The sequence below is a fragment of the Leucopleurus acutus genome (genome assembly GCF_964270905.1).
Source record: "Leucopleurus acutus genome assembly, chromosome: 15".
NCBI classification, from domain to species: domain Eukaryota; kingdom Metazoa; phylum Chordata; class Mammalia; order Artiodactyla; family Delphinidae; genus Leucopleurus; species Leucopleurus acutus.
The window spans coordinates 33,216,027-33,241,820 of NC_139157.1; the positions used below are offsets into that span (position 1 = coordinate 33,216,027).

At 36.6% G+C, this 25,794-nt stretch overlaps 1 protein-coding gene across 1 annotated transcript in view; it reads right to left on the bottom strand.

The window, feature by feature from the left end:
- LAMA2 (laminin subunit alpha 2) overlaps positions 1-25,794 on the bottom strand; it is a 603,102-nt gene that overhangs the window by 426,212 nt on the left and 151,096 nt on the right. Inside the window, exons 2-3 of the mRNA XM_082855622.1 lie at positions 20,267-20,437; positions 14,128-14,240 (exon numbers count right to left, since the gene is read on the bottom strand). Coding sequence (XP_082711748.1) covers positions 14,128-14,240; positions 20,267-20,437 — 284 coding nt within the window. The remainder of the gene's footprint in view (positions 1-14,127; positions 14,241-20,266; positions 20,438-25,794) is intronic.

Here is a 25,794-nt window from a genome sequence, read left to right on the forward strand (position 1 = left end):
AGTCAATTTCACAATGTTGATTCTTCCAATCCAAGAACATGGTATATCTCTCCATCTCTTTCTATCATCTTTACTTTCTTTCATCAGTGTCTTATAGTTTTCTGCATATAGGTCTTTTGTCTCCTTAGGTAGGTTTATTCCTAGGTATTTTATTCTTTTTATTGCAGTGGTAAATGGGAGTGTTTCCTTAATTTCTCTTTCAGATTTTTCATCATTTAGTGTATAGGACTGCAAGAGATTTCTGTGCATTGATTTTGCATCCTGCTACTTTACTAAATTCACTGATTAGCTCTAGTAATTTTCTGGTAGCATCTTTAGGATTCTCTATGTATAGTATCATGTCATCTGCAAACAGTGACAACTTTACTTCTTCTTTTCCAATTTGGATTCCTTTTATTTCCTTTTCTTCTCTGATTGCTGTGGCTAAAACTTCCAAAACTATGTTGAATAATAGTGGTGAGAGTGGGCAACCTTGTCTTGTTCCTGATCTTAGTGGAAATGGTTTCAGTTTTTCACCATTGAGGACAATGTTGGCTGTGGGTTTGTCATATATGGCCTTTATTATGTTGAGGAAAGTTCCGTCTATGCCTACTTTCTGGAGGGTTTTTATCATAAATTGGTGTTGAACTTTGTCAAAAGCTTTTTCTGCATCTATTGAGATGATCATATGATTTTTCTCCTTCAATTTGTTAATATGGTGCATCACATTGATTGATTTGTGTATATTAAAGAATCCTTGCATTCCTGGGATAAGCCCCACTTGATCATGGTGTATGATCCTTTGAATGTGCTGTTGGATTCTGTTTGCTAGTATTTTGTTGAGGATTTTTGCATCTATGTTCGTCAGTGATATTGGGCTGTAGTTTTCTTTCTTTGTGACATCTTTGCCTGGTTTTGGTATCAGGATGATGGTGGCCTCATAGAATGACTTTGGGAGTGTTCCTCCATCTGCTATATTGTGGAAGAGTTTGAGAAGGATAGGTGTTAGCTCTTCTCTAAATGTTTGACAGACTTCGCCTGTGAAGCCACCTGGTCCTGGGTTTTTGTTTGTTGGAAGATTTTTAATCACAGTTTCAATTTCAGTGCTTGTGATTGGTCCGTTTATATTTTCTCTTTCTTCCTGGTTCAGTCACAGAAGGTTGTGCTTTTCTAAGAATTTGTCCAACTCTTCTAGGTTGTCCATTTCATTGACATAGAGTTGCTTGTAGTAATCTCTCATGATCCTTTGTATTTCTGCAGTGTCAGTTGTTACCACTCCTTTTTCATTTCAAAGTCTGTTGGTTTGAGTCTTCCTTTTTTTCTTGATGAGTCTGGCTAATGGTTTATCAATTTTGTTTATCTTCTCAAAGAACCAGCTTTTAGTTTTATTGATCTTTGTTAAAGTTTCCTTCATTTCTTTTTCATTTATTTCTGATCTGATCTTTATGATTTCTTTCCTAATGCTAACTTTGGGTTTTTTCTGTTCTTCTCTAATTGCTTTAGGTGTAAGGTTAGGTTGTTTATTTGAGACATCTGTTGTTTCTTGAGGTAGGATTGTAATGCTATAAACTTCCCTGTTAGAACTGCTTTTGCTGCATCCCATAGGTTTGGGTTGTCATGTTTTCACTGTCATTTGTTTCTAGGTATTTTTTGATTTCCTCTTTGATTTCGTCTGTGATCTCTTGGTTATTTAGGAGCGTATTTTTTATCCTCCATGTGTTTGTATTTTTTACAGTTTTTTTCCAGTAATTGATATCTAGTCTCATAGCATTGTGGTCAGAAATGATACGATTTCAATTTTCTTAAATTTACCAAGGCTTGATTTGTGACCCAAGATATCATCTATCCTGGAGAATGTTCCATGAGCACTTGAGAAGTGTATTCTGTTGTTTTTGGATGGAATGTCCTATAAATATCAATTACGTCCATCTTGTCTAATGTGTCATTTAAAGCTTGTGTTTCCTGATTTATTTTCATTTTGGATGATCTGTCCATTGGTGAAAGTGAGGTGTTAAAGTCCCCTACTCTTATTGTGTTACTGTCGATTTCCCCTTTTATGGCTGTTAGCATTTACCTTATGTATTGAGGTGCTCCTATGTTGGGTGCATAAATATTTACAATTGTTATTATCTTCTTCCTGGATTGATCCCTTGATCATTCTGTAGTGTCCTTTTTTGTCTCTTGTAATAGTCTTTATTTTAAAGTCTATTTTGTCTGATAGAAGAATTGCTACTCCAGCTTTCTTTGGATTTCCATTTGCATGGAATATGTTTTTCCAACCCCTCACTTTCAGTCTGTATGTGTCCCTAGGTTTGAAGTTGGTCCCTTGTAGACAGTATATATATGGGTCTTGTTTTTGTATCTATTCATCCGTCTATGTCTTTTGGTTGGAGCATTTAGTCCAATACATTTAAGGTAATTATTGATATGTATGTTCCTATTACCATTTTCTGAATTGTTTGGGTTTGTTATTGTAGGTCTTTTCCTTCTCTTGTGTTTCCTGCCTAGAGAAGTTCCTTTAGCATCTGTTGTAAAGCTGGTTTTGGTGGTGCTGAATTCTCTTAGCTTCTGCTTGTCTGTAAAGGTTCTAATTTCTGCATCGAACCTGAATGAGATCCTGCTGGGTAATCTTGGCGGTAGATTTTTCCCTTTCATCACCTTAAATATGTCCTGTCACTCCCTTTTGGCTTGCAGAGTTTCTGCTGAAAGATCAGCTGTTAACCTTATGAGGATTCCCTTGTATGCTATTTGTTGCTTTTCCCTTGCTGCTTTTAATATTTTTTCTTTGTATTTAATTTCTTATAGGTTGATTACTATGTGTCTTGGTGTGTTTCTCCTTGGATTTATCCTGTATGGACTCTCTGGACTCTCTGCGCTTCCTGGACTTGATTGACTATTTCCTTTCCCATATTAGGGAAGTTTTCAACTATAATCTCTTCAAATATTTTCTCAGTCCCTTTCTTTTTCTCTTCTGGGACCCCTATAATTCTAATGTTGGTGCATTTAATGTTGTCCCAGAGGTCTCTGAGAATGTCCTCAATTCTTTTCATTCTTTTTTCTTTATTCTGCTCTGCGGTAGTTATTTCCACTATTTTATCTTCCAAGTCACTTATCCATTCTTCTGCCTCAGTTATACTGCTATTGATTCCTTATAGAGAATTTTTAATTTCATTTATTGTGTTGTTCATCATGATTCCTTATAGCGAATTTTTAATTTTATTTATTGTATTGTTCATCATTGTTTGTTTTCTCTTTAGTTCTTCTAGGTCCTTGTTAAACTTTTCTTGCATTTTCTCCGTGCTGTTTCCAAGATTTTGGATCATCTTTACTATCATTACTCTGAATTCTTTTTCAGGTAGACTGCCTATTTCCTCTTCATTTGTTTGGTCTCGTGGGTTTTTACTTTGCTCCTTCATCTGCTGCGTATGTCTCTGTCTTCTCATTTTGCTTAATTTACTGTGTTTGACAAATCCTTTTCTCAGGCTGCAGGTTCGTAGTTCCCGTTGTTTTTGGTGTCTGCCCCCAGTGGCTAAGGTTGGTTCACTGGGTTGTGTAGGCTTCCTGGTGGATGGGACTCGTGCCTGTATTCTGGTGGATGAGGCTGGATCTTGTCTTTCTGAGGGGCAGGACCAAGTCCGGTGGTATGTTTTGGGGTGTCTGTGAACTTAGTATGATTTTAGGCACCCTCTCTGCTAATGGGTGGGGTTGTGCTCCTGTCTTGCTAGTAGTTTGACATGGGGTGTCTAGCACTGGAGCTTGCTCATCGTTGAGTGATGCTGGGTCTTAGTGTTGAGCCAGAGATCTCTGGGAGAGGTCTCGCTGATTGATATTATGTGGGGCCAGGAGGTCTCTGGTGGTCCAATGTCCTGAAGTTGGCTCTCCCACCTCAGAGGCTCAGGCCTGACACCCAGTCAGAGCACCAAGAACCTTGCTCTCGGGAGGCCACGAGCCAGGCAGCTCTTTATTGATTTTGTTACAATACTACTTCTGTTTTATGTTTTAGTTTTTGGCTGCAAGGCATATGGGATCTTAGCTCCCTGACCTGGGATCGAACCCACACCCTCTGCATTGGAAGGTGAAGTTTTTACCACTGGACTGCCAGGGAAGTCCCCTTGTTTTGCTTTTTCAAGTCACTCTCATTACTACTCTAGCCCATTTGTTCCCTGCTCAGCATTATTATCAGTGTAGAAGGCCAGGAACTATTACTTACTGAGTATTAACTACTGTGTAGCAGTGTGCTTGGCTATTTGCCCATATTACATCACTTTACCCTATAACAATCTTCTTAAGAAAGAAGTGGTGCTATTGATTCCATTTTCCATATGACCATATTGAGGAGTATAAAAGTAGGACAATTTACCTAAGGTAAATGAGCTAATAAGTGATAGGTCAGGAAATGGAAGTGGGCAAAATTATATCTCCTCCTTTCTCCTTAGCCTCTTGCTCATCCTTCTTGCCATTTTAGTATTTTTAAGACTCAGGGTCATACTGAAAACATGTATCATCTACAAATTAAAACACACATGCTATCACATAACTTAAATATACAGTCAACTTCTAGGAAAAAATTCTAATTTATATGTGCATATGATATATAACTATATATAAGTATAATTATATATATAAGCATATATAAATATAATAAGTAAAAACTTAGACTTCAAGAATAAAATGGGACAATACACAATATTCCACCAACATGAGGAAATACAGTTGTGTTTCATGTGTGAAAGTCATCAGACAGCTGTGAAAAATTGCCCACATTCAGTCTCTTTTAGTCAGTCCTCTTCAGACTTTGCATAACAGAATCAGTATGATTTAAATTTTTTAACAGATCTTTTCCCACAGATATTTAACAGATCTTTTCATTATGTATTATTATTTCTATTTTTAAAAAATTCATGAATTTATTCCCTGGTTTCAAGAATCATTTTCCAGGGTAGTCATCTTGACACTATTTGAAATAGGATCTGCATCTCCAAAACATTTACATTTTCATGATATTGCTAGAATTTAGTTTATTAGCTATTTATATCAAAATACATAATATCTTTTGTCTAGAATCTTGTTTAAACATCATTCTGGTGGCACTTTCCCCCTTTTATACTTCTACTTTTTTCAACTGGGAAATTTTTAAATATCAATTAAAAAATTACAGTCCTAGACTTCTCTGTTACAAATGAAGAGTTAAATTGATTAAAATCTGCTTTTCCCAAATAAAGCTATAAATGTGGTAAAGTCACACAGAGAGTGACAAATATGACCGAAGTTTAGAACATGTTTAGTAAAAGGATTAGTGAGAAAATTTACTTCATGCTATTTAACCGGAGACTTAAAGGAGAAATCATAAATTTGAAAATGCATAGCATATTTTATCATAAGAAATACAGTAAGAATATTTCTTCCTTTGTTTAATTTTCACCTTTATATGATTCTTACACTATGAATTGGTGTTTTGATTGTTTATTCATTCAATCATTTATTCATTTAATATAAATCTATAGAGTACCTCTTATATGCTGTGTATTATTCCAAGTGCTTAGAATGCGGCAATTCAAAAAAACAACAAACAACTATCTCCACTCTCATGAAAATTGCATTTTAAATGGGGAGATAAACAACATTCAATATAAATACAGATGGTCTTGGACTTACTATGCTTCACTTCAGATTTTGAATTTGTATCTTTTCCAGGCTAGCAATATGTGGTATGATGCTCTCTTGTGATGCTGGGCAGTGGCCGTGAGCAGCAAGACGCAGTCAGCCACGGGATCAGGAAGGTAAGCAACTGATACACTTTCAACCACTTTGTACCCACACACCCATTCTGTTTTTCATTTTTAGTACAGCATTCAATAAATTACTGGTGAAATATTTAACAATTTGTTATAAAGTATGCCTGTGTTAGGTGGTTTTGCCCAATTGTAGGCTAATGTAAGTGTTCTGAGCATGTTTAAGGTAGGCTAGGCTGAGCTATGATGTTTGGTGTATTAAATGCATTTTTAACTTACAATATTTTCAATTTGCAATCAGTTTATTGGGATGTGATTCCATCATAAGTCGAGGAAGAGCTGTAGTAAAATACATGTAGTAAGTTAGACAGCCATGTACTTTATGGAGAAAAATAAAGCAGGGAAATGGGTTAGGAAATAGGGAGGGATTTGTAATTTTCAATAGGATTATCAAGGAGGTCCTTGCTATGAACATGACATTTGAATAAAAATCCAAAGGAAATGAAACAGACTGTATGGAAATTAGGGAAAATAATTCCAACACAAGGAACAGCAAGTGCAAAGGACTTCAAGACTCAGTGAAGTAGCCAGTGGGGCAACTGAAGAGGGGAGATTGAGGCCAGGGATGAAAGGGGGTGAGGTAAATTCTTGTGGGTAATTGTGCTTTTTCCACTGAGTGCCATTAGAGGGTTTTAGTGGAAGGAGTGATCTGATCCAATTTGGTACTAAAATCAATGTGAGTGCAGTGTTGAAAGTAGACTGAAGGGGAGAAAATTAAAACTAATGCTCTGCACAATACAGACAGTAAAGCTGGTAGTCACCTTTATTAGTGATTAAAAGATCAGCACAAATTCATTTAGTGAGAGAGATTACACTTTCTAATTAACCACAGATCCTACTTGTGACATTGAATCAATGATCTTAAAAAAAAAAACTAAAGCAGGTAAAGAATTTAATTATATTATATTATATTTAATTATATTCTGCTATACTAAACAAGATGTATCATGTAGGACATTTTGAACGTGTAGATTATAATCTCCACTGTAGTTAGTTTTATATTCATCAATTTAGCAGTGACCCAAATAATACCAAGAAAAAATTCAGTGATTTGAAGAGCAACCATGAACCATTCTTTCATCAAATCTGCTGAGTTCCTGCTAGATGCTGAGTGCCATGGTGGGTAGAAACAGTCTGAGAACTCTGCCTTCAAGAATGCTCAATCCAGAAGGACAACAGGGGAATACATCTAATCACCATGCCATGGGCTAAATCCTTCATAGAGATCTGTCTCCAGGAGACAGATCAAATAGACTGTATTGAACAGAACCATATTCAACCAGAGCTATGTAAATCTTGTTTCGCTTTTTAATATATCACGTGTATCTTCCTTATTTAGATAATGGGATATTAAATGTAGGAATGTCATTTATACTTCTTTCTACCTGCTGAATAATAATTAATTGTATCTATCTCACTTTTTTCATGCTTTATTATTATATGAGGGATTAATTATTAACAGTTCAAGGAAAAATGGTTTTATGCTATTCACACACATTCCAAAAGTATAGCAATATTTGTATAGAAATATTAATTCATCCTCCTCCAAAACACAACTCTCACTTTAAACTGTTAACCTATCTCACTAGATATGTCTCTATAAGGTCAATGAATAAAACATTTAGGTCAAGAACATGTGGAACTTGATCTCTGTAGCTGTAAGACAATTTTTCTTGATAAATGCATTTTCAGTTTTGGGGGATAAACCAGGAAGAGAAGGGAATTATGTATTGAGATAAAGGAGATTCCTACACGTGAGCATAACTAATTCCATGGCATACCTGGATTATCCAGGAATGAATATGACTCAATGTACGTTTTTTAAAGGTCTATTAAAAAGCTGCCCCTCTGTATTTTAACCCACTTGCCAATCAACTTTCTTCCTAAACAAATCAAAGGGAAAGCCTAAGAAAATGGCCAGATTTTTTTTTTTTTTTTTTTTTTTTTTCAGTACGCGGGCGTCTCACTGTTGTGGCCTCTCCCGTTGCGGAGCACAGGCTCCGGACGCGCAGGCTCAGCGGCCATAGCTCACGGGCCTAGCCACTCCGCGGCATGTGGGATCTTCCCGGACCGGGGCACGAACCCGTGTCCCCTGCATCGGCAGGCGGACTCTCAACCACTGCGCCACCAGGGAAGCCCTAAAAATGACCAGATTTTTAAAAGTAATAAAATGAGATCATATATTATCATGAAAATCCGGTTGGAAAGGGACTAAAATGGACTATTTTGGACATCCTATTAACCTTCAATTTCCTATTATTGTCTTTTAAATTTATGTATATTTTTATTTACCACTATACTGGGGTTTTGCCTACACATCATTGGAACAGCTAAGCTTCTCTTTGAGATTATGCTGATAGTAGGTCTTTATGATAACTGTAATTGTCAGATGTAATTTAGTTGTTGTATTGCTATTATCGTTATTTCAATTTCTTGCCATGATATAATAATATTTATTTTACTAATCTAGAACTTGGGGCACAGCATGATTAAATTATTTGCTCAAGATATGCTGTGAGTAAATAGTAGTATTGGGAAAAGTTAATAATCCCTTAGTAATAAAAATCTAAAAACAATCTATAAAATAAGTACCTACTTTCTTCTCAGTAAGTGTTATATTTTTCTAGGGCTCATCTTGAATGATAAAACGTAAAAGAAATTTCCCAGTGTAATCTGTAATGATTCAATCAAGGAAATCCAATGGTGAACTTTATTTAAAATAGTAACTTATTAAAAGTATTCCACAGAGGAGCCAAGTATATATCAACAACAAAAAACCGGCACTTGTTGAAATTCATGCATCTCAAAATAAAAAGGAGAACTAATAAATGGTCAAACCTCTTGCTGAATGAATGACAAACAAACATTTAGTGATATTTACCTATTCATTATGAAACTACTGCCCTTGCCTCCCAGCTGAATAATAGCTCATATTATGATGAAAAACCTATTAATCCTTCATGCTGTAGGTGAAAAAGACTAAAGTTATGCTGTTTTAGAGATATGCTAAAGTGTAGTAGAAAATGAGAGATCTAGTCCTTGTTTTATGACAAAACAGACTTTGGCTATATTCTCCTGTGTAAGCCAGGAGATGATAACCCAGTATTCCTTAAACCCAAACAATGTATGGACCCCTTGAAATTATATACCAAAAATTCTCCCTAAGTTAGGTCTTCCAATCCCAGTTTAGGAAATACTGGCATAGTTTGGCCTCTGGATTCATACAACTCCGGATGAAATCCCAGCCCTGCCCATAATAGACTTTAGTAAGAAGCCCAAGTCACTTAATTTTTCTAAGTCTTAGTGTTCTTCAACTATTAAAGAGGGGTAATAATACTAGCTGCCTTATCAGCTAATTGTAAGAAGTAAATGATATAATAAGGATGTCCACATTTTCTCTGTTGCCAATGCATTGTAACATGACTTCCTGCAGCTTTGCCCCTTAATTGAATAGGTTTAAGAACCTGTTCCACAGTTTGTTCCTCCAAAGCCTGAGGCTAAATAAGAGATCTAATTCCCCTTTCTGTCTGTGGAATTCCCTTATAAAATCTGATTACAAAATCTGCTTAGCTTTTTACATTATTAAATCATTGACTAAATTAAAATCTTGAGACAAGTAGAAATAAGGATTTATTTTATTTTATAGGCTGTGTTCTGCTTCTCTTAAACACATGATGAGTTGATTTACAGGAGGTAAGAGAGGGCTGAAGTGAATAAGGGCATGGGTGGGTGCCATTCTGGGATATGAGGCCATACGAGGACACATCTGTGCCACTTCCATGAGGTGTACTCCAGACTCTGGAGACCGGTAAACTGATCTTATAAACAGATTCCTGCCACTTGTTATGAAGACTGAACTATAAAAGATGTCTTGAATATTCACACCTCTGAAGGCCATTAAACTAAAAGGGAAGAGGGGAGAACAGGAAAACAAAGATACCATGGGGAATGGATGAGTGGGGATGCAAAGCAAATGGGAAAATATAAACGGCTTCGCTGAAAAATGGGTTTTCAGATGCACTCTTTGACCTGTGGAATTAATAATGATAGGTATGTTGAGTAAAAATGATTTAGTAAAAACCTGTGATTGTATCATCCAGTTGTAAATTAGAAGGAAAAAATGCTGCTGTGTTTAATAACAAATGCAGGCATACCTTAGAGACACTGCGGGCTCGATTCCAGACCACTGCAATAAGGCAAATATCGCAATAAAGTGAGTCTCATGAATATTTTTGGTTTCCCAGTGCATATAACAGTTTTGTTTATACTATACTATAGCCTATTAAGTGTGCAACAACATTGTGTCTAAAAAAACAATGTACATATCTTAATTTTTAAAATACTTTATTGCTAAAAAATGCTGAACATCATCTGAGCCTTCAGCCAGTCAAAATCGTTTTGCTGGTGGAGGGTCTTGCCTGGAAGTTGACGGCTGCTGAATGATCAGGGTGGTGGTTGCTGAAGGTTGGGGTGGCTATGGCAACCTCTTAAAATAAGACAACATTGCTGCATTGATTTACTCTTCCTTTCATGAACAATTTCTCTGTAATACGCAATACTGTTCAATAGCATTTTATCCAAATGCTTTCAAAATTGGAGTCAATCTTTTCAAACCTGCTGCTGCTTTGTCAGCTAAGTTTATGTAATATTCTAAACCCTTTGTTGTCATTTCAACAGTCTTTATAGCACTGTCACCAGGAGTAGATTCCATCTCAGGGAACCACGTTCTTTGCTCATCCATAAGAAGCAACTCCCTGTTAATCATGAGATTGCAGGAAGTCTGTCACATCTTCAGGCTCCATTCTAATTCCAGTTCTTTTGCTATTTCCACCTCATCTGTAGTTACTTCCTCCACTAAAGTCTTGAACCCCTCCAAATCATCCATTAGGGTTGGAATCAACTTCTTCCAAGCTCCCATTAATGTTGATATTTTGACCTCTTCCCACGAATCATGAATGTTTCTAATGCCATCTATAATGGTGAATCCTTTCCAAAAGGTTTTCAATTTACTTTGCCCCGGTCCATCAGAAGAATCACTATCTAATACTTAGAAATTGAAATTACTTCTTGATCCATGGACTGCATAATGGATCTTGTGTTAGTGGGCATGAAAACAACATGAATCTCCTTGTACATCTCCATCAGAGTTCTTGGGTGACCAGGTGCACTGTCAATGAGCAGTAATATTTTGAAAGGAATCTTTTTTTTTTGAGCAATAGTTCTCAACAGTGGGCTTAAACTATTCAATAAACCATCTTGTAAACAGATGTGCTGTCATCCAGGCTTTCCTGTTCCACAGCACAGGCAGAATAAATTTAGCATAATTCTTAAGGACCCTGGGATTTTGGGAATGGTAAATGAGCATTGGCCTTAATGTCAAATCACCAGCTGCATTAGCCCCTAACAAGAGAGTCAGCCTGTCCTTTGAAGATTTGAAGCCAGGCATTGACTTCTCCTCTCTAGCTATAAAAGTACTAGATGGCATCTTCTTCCAATAGAAGCCTGTTTCATCTATACCGAAAATCTGTTGTTTAGTGTCCCCACCTTCATGAATTATCTTAGTTAGACCTTCTGGATAACTTGCTGCAGCTTGCATCTGATCTGCATCAGTACTTGCTGCTTTACCTGGCACTTATATGTTATAAAGACAGCTTCTTTCCTTAAACTTCATGAACTAATCTCTGCTGCCTTCAAACTTTTCTTCTGTAGCTTCTTCACCTCTCTCAGCCTTTGTAAAACTGGAGAGAGTTAGGGCCTAGCTCTGGATTAGGCTTTGCCTTAACGGAAGGTTGTGGCTGGTTTGATCTTCTTTCCAGACCACTAAAACTTTCTCCATGTCAGCAAAATGCTATTCTGGTTTCTTATCATTTGTGTGTTCGTTGGAGCAACACTTTTAGTTTCCTTCAAGAACTTTTCATTTGCATTCACAACTTGGCTAACTGGTGCAAGAGGCCTAGCTTTTTGCCTGTCTCAGCTTTTGACATGCCTTCCTCACTAAGGTTAATTATTTCTAGCTTTTGATTTACAGTGAGAGATGTGTAACTCTTCCTTTCACTTGAACACTAAGAGGCCATTGTAGGGTTATTAATTGTAGGGTTAATAATTTCAATGTTGTGTGTCTCAGGGAATAGGGAGGCCCAAGGAGAGGGAGAGAGATGGGGAAATGACCAGTTGGTGAGCAGTGAGAACACATGCAACAGTTATTAAGTTCACCTTGTATGGGGCATGGTTCGTGAACTCCAGAACAATTATAATAGCAACATCAAAGCTCACTGATCACAGATTACCATAACAAATATAAAATAACGAAAAAGTTTGAAATATTGCAAGAATTACCAAAATGTGACACAGAGACACACAAAGTGAGCAAATCAGTTGGAAAAAATGGTGCCAATAGACTTGCTGGCCACAGAGTTGCAACAAACCTTCAATCTGTAAAAAAAAAATCTAATATCTGCAAAGCATAATAAAACAAAGCACAGTAAAATGAGGTGTGCCTGTTAACATAGGGTTGGCCAAAAAGTTCGTTCAGGTTTTTCTATAAGATGTTACAGAAAAACCCAAATGAACATTTTGGCCAACCCAATGCTATTGTGGTTGAGCTCAAAGGGTAGTATAAGTGACTTGTGCAAATTATATTAACAATTGAGTCTCCTGCTCCATGTGTGATTTAAAAGAATAGGCAGAAAGTAAACCAGAGCAATGAACCATCACTATTTATTGATTCCCTATCCCAGGAGATGACCCAAGGTAATAGACAGCAGACTCACTCCTGATTGGAAAGTTGGATTGCAACTTTCAACGACCACATGATGGGGGACAACTGCTGTGACTGGCAAAGGACCAAGTTGTCTTTATCCAGAGAGGGATAAAGTCCATTTCGAGGCTAGCATTTTCAGGAAATTCATGCATAAGACTTCATTGAACTAAAGCATAATTGATCAACGTAGCAGTTTGCCTGCTTTCCCTGATTGTGCTCTGAGATTTCCTGAGAAATACTGTTAACTCAAGGCTGACATTCAGCTGCTGGTATGGGTAGAAATAAATACATACCAGTTGGCAGTTTAGCTGCAGCACTGAGTCCCTGCTGCTACCCTGTTGCTCAAGTCCTGAGGAGTCCCAAATGGGTGGAAAGAGTATCTGCTGTGAGACCCACTAACTGGCCCTTTGCAATTCCTGAATATGTGCACCCTGGCCAAAATGGGCCTCAAACCTGAAGTGGGTAGTTCGTATCTTTTGATGACAAACAGCATCCATTAGGGAAATGCCTGGTGCCTATCTGGCCTCCTGAGAAGGTGACAAACCCCCACTGGCTAGTGCTTTCCTCCACTGTGATCACATGTGGAAACACAAGCTCTGCGGTTACGGTATCTGTCATTAACTATTTTAGCCATATCCTCTCCACTAACCCCAAGCCCCTTTGCTGCTCTGCCTCTACTGGGTCAGGGAGGAATGCCTAAGTACCTTTCCTATGCTATCCCAGAGAGTGAGAGAGGAACAGGTTGAGTTAAAAAAGTCATCTAAGTTCAACATTTCCAGTCTCAGCCTTCAGTCAATCAAATAAATTTTTGTATTTGGAATAACAGTAAAATATGGGAACATTTTTCCAGACTCCATCCTATTTGCAAGCCTAAATAATTCTTGAGGAATACTTTCCACCTGACCTGAATATTGTAAACAGAAAGAAGAAAAAAATTAAGGTAGAAGGCACTATACCTACGTACCACAAACTCTAACAACTTCCAACATCAATTTTATACAACTACAAGGCTTGTTACCTCATTACTGGCCCAACTTTAAGCATCAACCATCACATCTTCCTCAACTCCCAGTAATGAGGGGCAATGTACTCAAGAGTCCTGTTATCCAAGAACCTTTTCATACACCCACCATGAGCGGAGTGGCAGCACTCTATTATTTTAAAAGTTTTAAAATGGCACTATTATATTTTATTTATGTAAGATTTCATTGATCAACATTTTTATCATTAACTCTCATTGGCCAAAACAGAGTCAGCTCCTAGTTCAGTTCTAAACCTCTCACGCGAATTCATTTTATTGGGCTGGCCCAAAAGTGAGTTTGGGTTTTTCCGTAAGATGTTATGCAAAAAACCGAATGAACTTCTGGGCCAACCCAAATAGCTGTGCTTTAGAAGTAAATGCCAAATATTTTTAAATAGCAATTTACTAAATGAATAAGCCCCTTTGTTCACTGTATCAAGAAAACAATGGAGGGTAATAAGAAAGAGTATCCTTTCACCCAAGAACTGCTAACTACACAAATAGCAAATCCAAGATCCAATTTCAAAGTGGAAAATGATAAAAAATAAAATGAAAAGTAAAAAAAGGCATAATACCTGCTGTAAATCCAGTGTAATTGTCACATAATGGTATTCGATTCCATTCTTAATACTGGGACTCTGCCACCAAGTGTTCTTTCCATCAATAGCATTTGTAATCGGGTGTCTCACTATTGAGTCAGCAGCAGCATGTGAAAGAAGAAAAGATCATATGAAGAATTTATAGCTGTTTTTTTAAAGTAAAAAGTAAAACTAAGTTAAAACCATCATCATGTGAAGGTCAAACATTAAAGTAACATAAAGAGAGAACAATTCATATCTTTAACAGAATTTGGTTACTGTCGACTTTTTCACAGCGCTCCACAAGGTAGTGTGAAATAGTTAAAGACTATAAGAGAAGAAGCTGTGCAGCACTCTGGCCATCAACAAAAACGGGCAACTCTAAAGATAACTACAGAAATTAAGTGTGAAGAAATGATATTGAAGTCTAATTGGTGTGTCAGTCATTCAAAGAAGTAACAACTCTACTGTTTGAGGCAGCTCTAGTATGACATCAACTTTTTGAACAGAAACATAAAATCCTGAATTGTGGTTGAAAGGTACTTGAAGATTTGCCCTTCTGACACATACATTATTACCAGGACTTGGGCAATTCAATATGTATCTGGTTTTAATAGAAAATGCTGTCAAATCCATCCTATGAGGCTTTTTGCAGTCAGTCCTCAATCTGCCAACTTTCTATTTAAACCACTATTTAAAAATATAATGAAAGATACTCCAAATCTCCCATCCAGCGATGCCTGTCCCCATAATCACTAACTCAGTGGAGGGGTATGGACAATAAAAGCAAGCAAAGAGAGCTTGGCACATGAAACTCCATCCTACTAACTAAACATGGATCTCCCCTTGTCTTTACTCCAGATACATGAGAACAGGACGTATTGTGAAAATTAAAAAGGAGATTGGCAATAAAAAACAGGAGGTGTGGACGATCGTTGCCACCTCCCCCCACAGTTCCTTCTTACAATCCTCAAAACTCACACATTCTTCATCTCCTCCCACTTAGTTCCATGCATCTCACAACAGCAACCATTACCTCTGGAGTGCCAAAGCTCTTGTTCCTTTTTGGATGCAGTCATTGGTTCTTATCTGCCATCTGTGCTTCTCATTTCCCAAGTAAGGAGGAACAGAACTTGTTCCTCCTCTGATCCGGCCCAGCTCAGGCACGGGTGAGGACGGCAGGAGGGCAGTTTGCTGGGGATGTTCCTATTTCTATTCCTAGGGCTGCAGTAAGAGTTGTTAACTTCCTAACATCTCACTTGGACGTCAGCCTATTTGCCCACAGAAATGTAAATAGAGTGGAGGTTAGCTCCCCTGCTACTCTGATTAATTATGCTTTGGAGTGTCAGTCGTGAGAACTTTTATAACACTAATTCCTTGGGAAGATGTTTCAAATGAATGGCCTAAGAATACCCCTTTATTAGAACATAATCTTTTTTTGCAAACTGAAGGAATATTTCAAATAATATACAAGCCATATCACTATGAGGAACAATCATGGACTACTTGCAATCTGTGGACGTAATGTAATCTAGCCAGGTGTTTTAATGATAATGGTGATGAAAGAGCATAAGATTTGAACCATGAAGTGCTGGAGTAGGAGCAGCTGGACAGCCTATCTGCACCCACCATTCAGCACTTAACTGACCACGGGCAAGTCACTTAAACTCTGTGTCATTCTTGAAGTGAGGATAACATAACTCCACTCATAGCACAGGTACCCAGAATCTTAACTCTCAGAAAAAAGTAAAAAAAAAAAAAAAAATTAAATGTATGTGAAAGAGATTTGTGGACTTGATACAGGAGTTCTAGCTCTTTATTTCTCAAAGTAATAGTGTTCAGTAGTAGCGTTCAGCCTACTCTTGCTATCATTTAAAATATCACTTATTTCATAAAATGGAGGATATTTAAAAACAACAAAAGTTTTAAAACAACATAATATTAAAATGAAGGATAATTCTTTGAAAGGTATTCATTTTATCTTCATAAAAAATTTGGAATTTTGTTTTCATTTTCTCATTTTGCCATGGACCAGTAATTGGATGGGAACTCTCAACTCACAGGGTTACCAGAGGAACATTAAAACCATTAATATTCTAGCCATTATTATGCATATACATAGAATTAATTATACATCTGTTCAAAATATGCAGGATTCTGAATCTTTACTGGGGACAAATTACATTTAATAAAATTTTTGAAGATAAAAACCAAGCAAAAAGAAGTCCTCAGTGCAATAGGAGTCTGATAGTAAAGTAAAATCATCTTCAAAAAATTTACAAAAACTGAATATTCATTAAATTTGCCTTTTTCAGATTGTGAACATTTTTATTGCATATTAATTTTATTAACATAGTCTGCTATAACCTGTTTAACTGAAAATATAAAGGCTTATATCTTTGATTTACTTATGGTAACATGAGTATATAAGACAGGACAAAAATAATCTATTTTTATTGGTAAATTACTTAATTCAGCTGAACATCTGGATGGGCTTTGTTTTGTACTAAGTCTTATCACATTAGCAGTCCACTGAGATGAGGCACCTTATCTCATTAATGAAAAGTAAAATTGCTGACTAAATTTAATAATTAGCACTAGTTAACTTGTTCTGCTGAAGCTAGGGAAAGTGTTAGGTCTTTATAACATCAACAAATACAAGAAGCATAACTAAATATCAAATAAATGTCCTTGGTAGTATGAGTGGGTGCTGAAATTGGCACATTGGGAATCAGAACCATAAATGAAATATTACTGGCACTGCTTCTGAAGAAAAATAAATATCACAGCAAACATTCCTTAAACATCCTCCTGAATCTTCTTCACAGATTGTGGGTTTAAAATGTGATAGAAAAACACACACACAACCACATTTCCAAATCATACTTGTGGCTCATAAGGTAGTTGTGAGAGAAGCTATCTAATTGGAAATTTTGATATCTGTCACCTCAGGTCAAATTGATATGAGAATTAGTCATGAAAAGGAAGACTGGGAGATGAATCAACAATTAACCATAATCCCCATTATGAAACTTGAATCATAATTAATTTGAAAATACTGATTAATTGTTGGCATACTTCCCTTATTTAAAAAGAGATAGAAACTTATAACATCCTCAACAGGGATAGTGACTCAAGTCAATCCAAAGGCTAACTGCATCTGAAAATTGGCGAGGGAATCACTGATGAAGTAAATCTTTCAAACTGCTATTTTAATTGGAAAGCACAATCTATTAACAGTCAGGAGGTGCAAATTTCCTTTTCTTTGTATAGTACTTAAGTACCAACCTTCCAGATTAATTCTAGCTGTTCAGTGAATCTGTGGAATTTTATCATCTGTTGCTTCAACTTTTACTAAAATATATCCATGTGGATTATTGCTAGATTTTTTATTCTTGTGGGGTATTATTCTTTCTAAATTTCTGGTTCCAAAACAGGATTTTGAAATGTAATGAAGCTGGTAATTTGAAATTAAATTAATCAAAGTAAATGTAGGCTGTGTAAGTTTTAAAAACTTACCACAACTAAATAAAATGGGAAATACAAAACATACTTCATATATGTCTTGCTTTACTAAAACAGTTTATTCACTTTTTTGTCCCAAAGTGAAAATACGGGGTGGGATTGCCTAAATACAGATGTCTCCCACTGAAAGACGCTGAATATTGAACTCTGAAGAAGGGAGTGACAGTCACTCGTAGACTTAATTTGGTGAATACATCTCACTGATTTTGCTACCAAGAGTGTCCACTCAATTATTTTCTACCTGAATCACTGCACCTTCCTTCCATCCTGTCTATTTACACATTTCCAGCTTTTTCTCCTTTCCTGGAATGCTTTTCCTTCTTATCTCGGGTAATTCAGGTTTTTAGAGCCCTTCTTGGAACTTTCTCTTGCTACTTCAGTTCCCACTGATGTTTTCCTTCTTAGAAATTCTACATCATTGATAACATGTACCCTAAGGTATAGCCCTGAGTTTACTGCTTAGAATATCTGTTTAATTGTCTTCTATACCCAATTTTATGCATATGTATATATAGATAACCATACATATATACACATACATATACGTGTATATACGCACACACGCACACAAACACGCATATATACGATTTTCGTACTTTCTCTAACTCTCCTTCTCTGCCCAGCCCGTCCTAAACACACATATACACACTCCCAACCACCCCCATCATTCCCTCCCAGCCATTCCATGCCTCCAGGCTTTCTCACATTCTCTTTGAAATCATCAAGGCCACCAATTCTTGCAACAATGTCAATTTCTCCCTATCAGGCTTCATCTTCTTCTCTAACGAACCTAAAGCTCATAGTCCATCAATTCATTTATTTTTAAATTCACTTTATTTTCATTTATTTACCTCAATTTTCTTGCTTTTGATGTTTCCCCAGGGCTCTGACCTAGGTCTTTTGTCCTAAACGTTTTGTACAAGAACAGCAAACAGATAGGATGTCTTCCAATATTCCCGACTCCTACACCCATAACAATCTACACCATAGAAAACAACCAGAGTCACTTAACAGGCAAGGAAGGTTTCTGATGCTTGCCATCTTTGGTTTCTCAACTTTTTGTTTAACATTCTGTGATATACAAGACCAGCAATTGTATTCATAAAAGTCCCAGTTCTCCAAACATATTAACGTTTTCAGTATCTCTAAATTGTATAATAGAGAAGGGACTATGCATTCTTCCCTTTAACCAGCTCCAAGAAAGAATGCACAGTGCCTCCTGACTTTCTTTTGGGATTAAAAAATATAAACTGTGAGAGAAAGCTTTCTTCGTTTTATGAGCATTATAACTTTTTTTAAGAAGAGAAGAAAAACTAAGTAAATTTTAAAATAGTATAATTGTGAAATTTTATTATAAAGCACCTCATTGACATTATTCACTTTATTAATCTCCCCAATATTTGATGATTTCCCAATGTATCAATATATCTATAAATCAACCCCCATCTCTAGAATTATCTCATACCATTCTCCCCTTCTCCATATAAATTCTTTACTCATTAAACCTAATTACTTATAGTTCTCTGAATAGATCATGCTATTTCATGCCTTCAAGATTTATGTATTTTTTATATATATAATACTTTTCCCCTTTTCATCTTACTAACCCTTATTTTCTCAGTACATGGTCACTTTCTCCCAGGAATCTCTAGATGTTCCCTTAGCACTCAATTTAGTTTTGTTTTCCCTATTCCCCCCTCCAAGTCCTTTAAGTCAAGGACTATGTATGATTCAACACTCTGCTCCAGTAGAATGCATTTCTAGTAGCTGGTGTTCAAATGCTTGCTGAATAAAGCATGAATGAGTCTGAGATATCAGTGTGGTTCCTAGAGGCCACCCAAGAGGGCTTTGTATGACACCTCTCCTTGAAACCCTCTTCTTGTGGTGTTTAAGAACCGTATAGTCTGATTCCAGCCCTGTACCAGACTCATCCCTACCCTCTGCCCTCTGACACCTTCAGTTGCAGCCATTCCTAACTACCTGTTAGTTCCCTGAGCAAGTACTCTTTTCTGCCTTACTCTGAAACCTCTTCCTGGCATTCCTTCTCTTCCCTCTGTCTCCCCTTTGCCTGCTCAGCTCATATTTGTCCTTGGGCCTCAGTTTAGATGTCACTTCTGGCAAGCCTTCATCTACACCAGGACTAAATTTGTAACCCTCTCCTTTCTCCCTAAAGCCCCTTTGCTCATTCTTTCCTTGGTACCTACCACACTACACAGCAATAATCTGCTTTTTGCCACTTCTTCAACTGAGCCAGAGTCCACATCTTATTCCTGTTGGATCCCCAGCAAAGTACCTGGCATATAAGTGACCACTGAATGACTAAAACATGAATTAATAACCACATCTTCAGATAATCTTCTGCAAGTGATAAACTTAAGGACTGCCACAAGTCTTCAGCTAGAAAACTCTCCTCAAGCACCACACCCACTACACATAAGGAATTCCAATAATGTTTGTTAAGTGACAGAGAGGGGCTGTAAGGTTCACAGTGGAAGTAAAGTTCTAGAAATTTGGGGGACCACAAGCCCTTTGACTTTAATGCACTTTGACCTCAACATCCTCAATTACAGCTCCTACCCAGTGCCACACAAATTCATCCTAAAATACGTACGGTGTGGATTGCTGCTGTTTTGATGGCAGATCCGACACTGAGGGTTCCTCACGGGCTGCCCAGGGACGTGCTCTACCAATTTGCAATACATTTCAGGTCCTTTTTCTCCACATGTTGCATTTGTGGTGATGAGAGCACTGGAAGCAAGATTCAGGACAGCAGGGAATAAACCTAAAAAAGATGAACAAATGAAGGTGTGTGGGATGATTTTGCTGCATTTTAAAATGAAATTAAGATAGCATGTTTTCCAGAGCATTAAATTAAATGAAAAGGGAATAATCAGTTATAATTAAATATCTGACTTAAGTAAGTACACTACGTAAGTAGCATGTGTTATCAAGCGAACCTTTTTTTTCTTTCTGGGTCTTAAATATGAATTCTAAAACTATCTTCTTAATTTTTAACCTCTAATACATAATTAGAAAATCCTGTCTCTAAAACATACTTTTAAAAAAGTCTTCTGTTATCTTCATGTTATTGACACAAGTCTTACTGAAACCTCCATTCTGCATTTCAGCCATTTTGTGAAATTTGTCAGGTTACAAATGTTAAAATAATTCAATCATCCCCAGAACATTATCTCTCTACCTTTAGACATTGTATTCTCTAGGTTGCTAAATGATTTATTATTAAATAAATAAGGTTTCTCTTCTGTCATTCATCATTATTTTGCATTTAGCTATACAATTATTATTTCATAAAATACATGTTGAGCCAACCCAATCCAAAAATGGGCAGAAGACCTAAACAGACATTTCTCCAAAGAAGATATACAGATTGCCAACAAACATATGAAAGAATGCTCAACATCATTAATCATTAGAGAAATGCAAATCAAAACTACAATGAGATATCATCTCACACCGGTCAGAATGGCCATCATCAAAAAATCTAGAAACAATAAATGCTGGAGAGGGTGTGGAGAAAAGGGAACACTCTTGCACTGCTGGTGGGAATGTAAATTGATACAGCCACTATGGAGAACAGTATGGAGGTTCCTTAAAAATAGAACTACCATATGATTCAGCAATCCCACTACTGGGCATGTACCCTGAGAAAACCATAATTCAAAAAGAGTCATGTACCACAATGTTCATTGCAGCTCTATTTACAATAGCCAGGACATGGAAGCAACCTAAGTGTCCATTGACAGATGAATGGATAAAGAAGATGTGGCACATATATACAATGGATATTACTCAGCCATAAAAAGAAATGAAATTGAGTTATCTGTAGTGAGGTGGATGGACCTAGAGTCCGTCATACAGAGTGAAGTAAGTCAGAAAGAGAAAAACAAATACTGTATGCTAACACATATATATGGAATCTAAGAAAAAAAAGGGTCACGAAGAACCTAGGGGCAAGACAGGAATAAAGACGCAGACCTACTAGAGAATGGACTTGAGGATATGGGGAGGGGGAAGGGTAAGCTGGGACAAAGTGAGAGAGTGGCATGAACACATATACACTACCAAATGTAAAATACATAGCTAGTGGGAAGCAGCCACATAGCACAGGGAGATCAGTTGGGTGCTTTGTGACCACCTAGAGGGGTGGGATAGGGAGGGTGGGAGGGAGGGAGATGCAAGAGGGAAGAGATATGGGGATATATGTATATGTATAACTGATTCATCTTGTTACAAAGCAGAAACTAACACACCATTGTAAAGCAATTATACTCCAATAAAGATGATAAAAAAAACAAAAACATGTTGAGCACATACTATGCCAGATACCATAAAAGGTTTGGGGGTTTGGGAATGAAAATACTATTAAGATGGGCTTATTGTGGGAAGTGATCCTGATCTGAATCTTGGAGGAGAAATAGAAATGTTTTTGATATAGAAAATGAAGAAGAAAAAAACAAACATACCAGGCAGAGGGAATATTATATGAGTATGGACTTTATTCTGAAAGCTTATATGGATGCTGGGTGACTGACAAGAGGACTGAATTTGTAACTGTTCTAACCTGTTAGATTATGTGATCATATATAGATGCAGATATGGATGTAGATATAGATATAGTATAGCTACCTACAGATTATACACAGCGTATGCACAATGGTTCACATGTATATCAACCCAAACCATTACCTGTTTGTCATTGTCAGTAATTTTAGTGGGATTTTCTTCTAGGTCTTTAAAATTATAATTTATAGTATTAAAAAAGTAGGTAGTAGGAAGGAAGAAATATGCTGAGAATCCTGTTCTTAAGAGGTCAAAACACCTTGCTGACCAGCAGGATGAAGTTAGATAGTTAAGCCCCTTCTAGCTTCTTCAAACAAAAGCCACTTTACTTACACAAAAGCCTTCTCAGGCAGGAGCCAATCTCTAAAACTGCCCCAGGACATTGTCAGTTTTACTCTGTGATCTTTGTCTCCCTCACCTCTGCCTAGTCTTGACCTTGACCCTGACTTTGGGTTCTGTTTTGTAGGTATGGGTGAGACTCCCCATGCCCTGCTTTGGTACAGCCCTGTGAGACCTAATTGGAGCTGGGCAGGCCTGGACTTTCTCAGATCTGAGGAATCATGGGAGGGAGCCGAGATGGGAAGATGGCTGGTGAAAATTATTTTCCTCTATGTCGTATGTTCCAAAATATAGAATTGGATTACATCCCAAATTACCCACAGCATTAAATGAATAAAATGTGAGCAAAATGACATGGTTATAAGAGAATTATGGGTATAGAAGTAACATTAAGAAGCTATTTCATATTCATTAATATGATTTAATCACCAGTAACCCCATTATGTAGATTTTATTAGTCCCATTTTACAAGTGAAAAAAATGCAGCTCAGAGAAGACAAACAATATGCACAAAGTTATGAATTACCAAGATCAATAACAAAGATCTGAACTCAGCTCTTTAACTCAGAAGGCTAATTCTCATCAGGGCATGAAGAAAAACCTGGTCCTTGGCAGAACTTATCAACTTACATACTTAATAAAAGAAATAACTTACCCAGTCACCACCCCTTTGTTGTTTCATAGAGTTTTCCAATCATAAACTAAAGATGTTAATATAATTTACATTTATTTTCTTCCAGTTCTTTCCATTGATTTGTTACATTTATTGATCATGTGCTCAAAATTAACCTTTTCATAATTTAATTGCCTTGCTTTGTGATCAGGGAACAGGTGCCTTTTGAAATTTTATTAGCAATTTTGTTGTTTATTTTAAAAAATCAGTAAAGTGTATTGGTCAGGGAAGTTCCCCAAGTAGTTTCTAACGACCAATTTGAAGAGTCATTCAATATCTGAGCTTCTACTGAATTTTCAGCAGGTTGTATTATAGATTGCAGCCCATTTTCATTATAAGTTAAATCTATTAGACTGTACCTATTTATTCCCATTCAAAAGCAGCAGAGCAATATTTATTGCTATATTCAATATGGGTTACTTGGTTAAGATTATATAAACATTGCAAGTGTAAATGAACTACAAATAGATGGTGAACCTTTATAGAGTATTGACTTACAACCTCTTAATTAAATTCTTAATTTGAGGTCATGTAATGTTAATGACATAAAAGCCAGTCATCGTTACCAATACAATTATGTCTGACATTTTTTTTTCTGAATAGTATCTAGACTAAGTAAATTTAGTTGGATTTGTGGCTTAAAGAACAAAGTCTAAACAAAAAACAAATAATATTTATTCTCCCTATACTATATATTTTATTGGAGATTAGAATATGTATACTATATAGAGAATAATATAATAAATTCTTTTCTATAATATATACATTTAGTAAATAGTCTAGAAAAATTTACATCATGGGAAAAATAGAAATTTTGCTACAATATGGCAAACATTTAAAAATTCACCAAATTGTCACTGTTTTTATTTGAATGTTTTTAGACTATATTTGCTTACTCACTTACTGTGCTCTATTCATACAATTTTGCATGATTTTGATGATTGCCTTAAAACTCCACATTTTGGTTTTAAATGGCAGAAGCATCTATAAAACCTGCATATGGAGGTTCTACTTTCAGTAGTTGTGAAGTAGCTCCTATTAAATTAAATCACTCACAGGTAACAGCTATGAATTCTAAATAAAATATATTTTTAAAAATCTCAAATACTTGAAGACATTGAAGAACAACTCAAAACAGTTAAACCAGGAGGATGTGTATTCTTAGAAGGAAGATAATGGATGTGTCTCAGACTGCCCATGCAAGGTGGCTAAAACTCAAGTAGAAACCCACAATTTCACTGCCCTTTTTTTTTTTTTTTTTTACTTTACTGGCTTGAAGAATCAGAAAACAGAACCAAGAATGATCACAGCTGCTGTAAAGTGAGGAAGAAATACTGGAAAAAAGAAAGCTACAGACAGGGAACCTCAAAATATGTGTATAAACTCTTCCCAAATCTCTCATCAATAACAGATATGCATATGCCCTAGGCAGACTCCAAGTACCCCCAATTGGACTAAAAGAACAAAACAGTGATCATAGTTGCTGCATTCCATAGGAAAGACAAGAGTGTTTCAGTCCAGATAAGTTAACCAGTATAACACAAAACTATAAGATCGATAACTATTCTTCAGAACATATCAGAATCCTAAGTTTTCTACCATGGATTGTTCACAACATCCAGAATGCAATTTTACAAAAAAATATTAGATAGACTTACAAGGAAACAATAAAATGCCACCAGTACTTAGAAGAAAAGCAGTGAATGGAGACAAACACTGATATCAACCAGATGTTGGAATTAGTACACAAAAAATTTTAAGCAGCTTTCATAACTATGATGAAAGACACACACACAAAAATGCTTATATTAAAAAATAGAGAATAGAAACTACAAAAAATATGAAATATATATTCTGGAACTGAAAAACGCAATATCTAGAATAAAAAATATTACATGAGATCAGTAAAAAAATTGGAGGACTTCCCTGGTGGCGCAGTGGTTAAGAATCCACCTGCCAATGCAAGGAACACGGGTTCGTCCCCTGGTCTGGGAAGATGCCACATGCCGTGGAGCAGCTAAGCCCGTGTGCCACAACTACTGAGCCCGCGAGCCACAACTACTGAGCCTGCGTGCCACAACTACTGAAGCCCACGTACCTAGAGCCCGTGCTCTGCAACAAGAGAAGCCAGCACAATGAGAAGCCCATGCAACACAACGAAGAGTAGCCCCCCACTCGCCGTAACTAGAGAAATCCCGCGCGCAGCAACGAAGACCCAATGCAGCCAAAAAGAAAAAAAAAAAGAAATAATATATATAAGTATATATCTGTGTGTATAACCATACATACACATAAATGCACATACACATATATGTATATATAATTCATGTCATTCTTTGGCTTTTATGAATTATCAATACCAGTAACAATAGAATTTTAATTTGACATTTGTCAAATCAAATGTGGAAAAACTGGTTAGATACTACAAAGGGAAACTGTTTTCAATCCTGTTCAGAATCAGAAGAATGGAGAGAAAGAAAACCCTGAATTAGCAAAACAGCTGAATGTCTTTCCAAGACACCTGCTGGCCAGCAAACAGCAGGTGA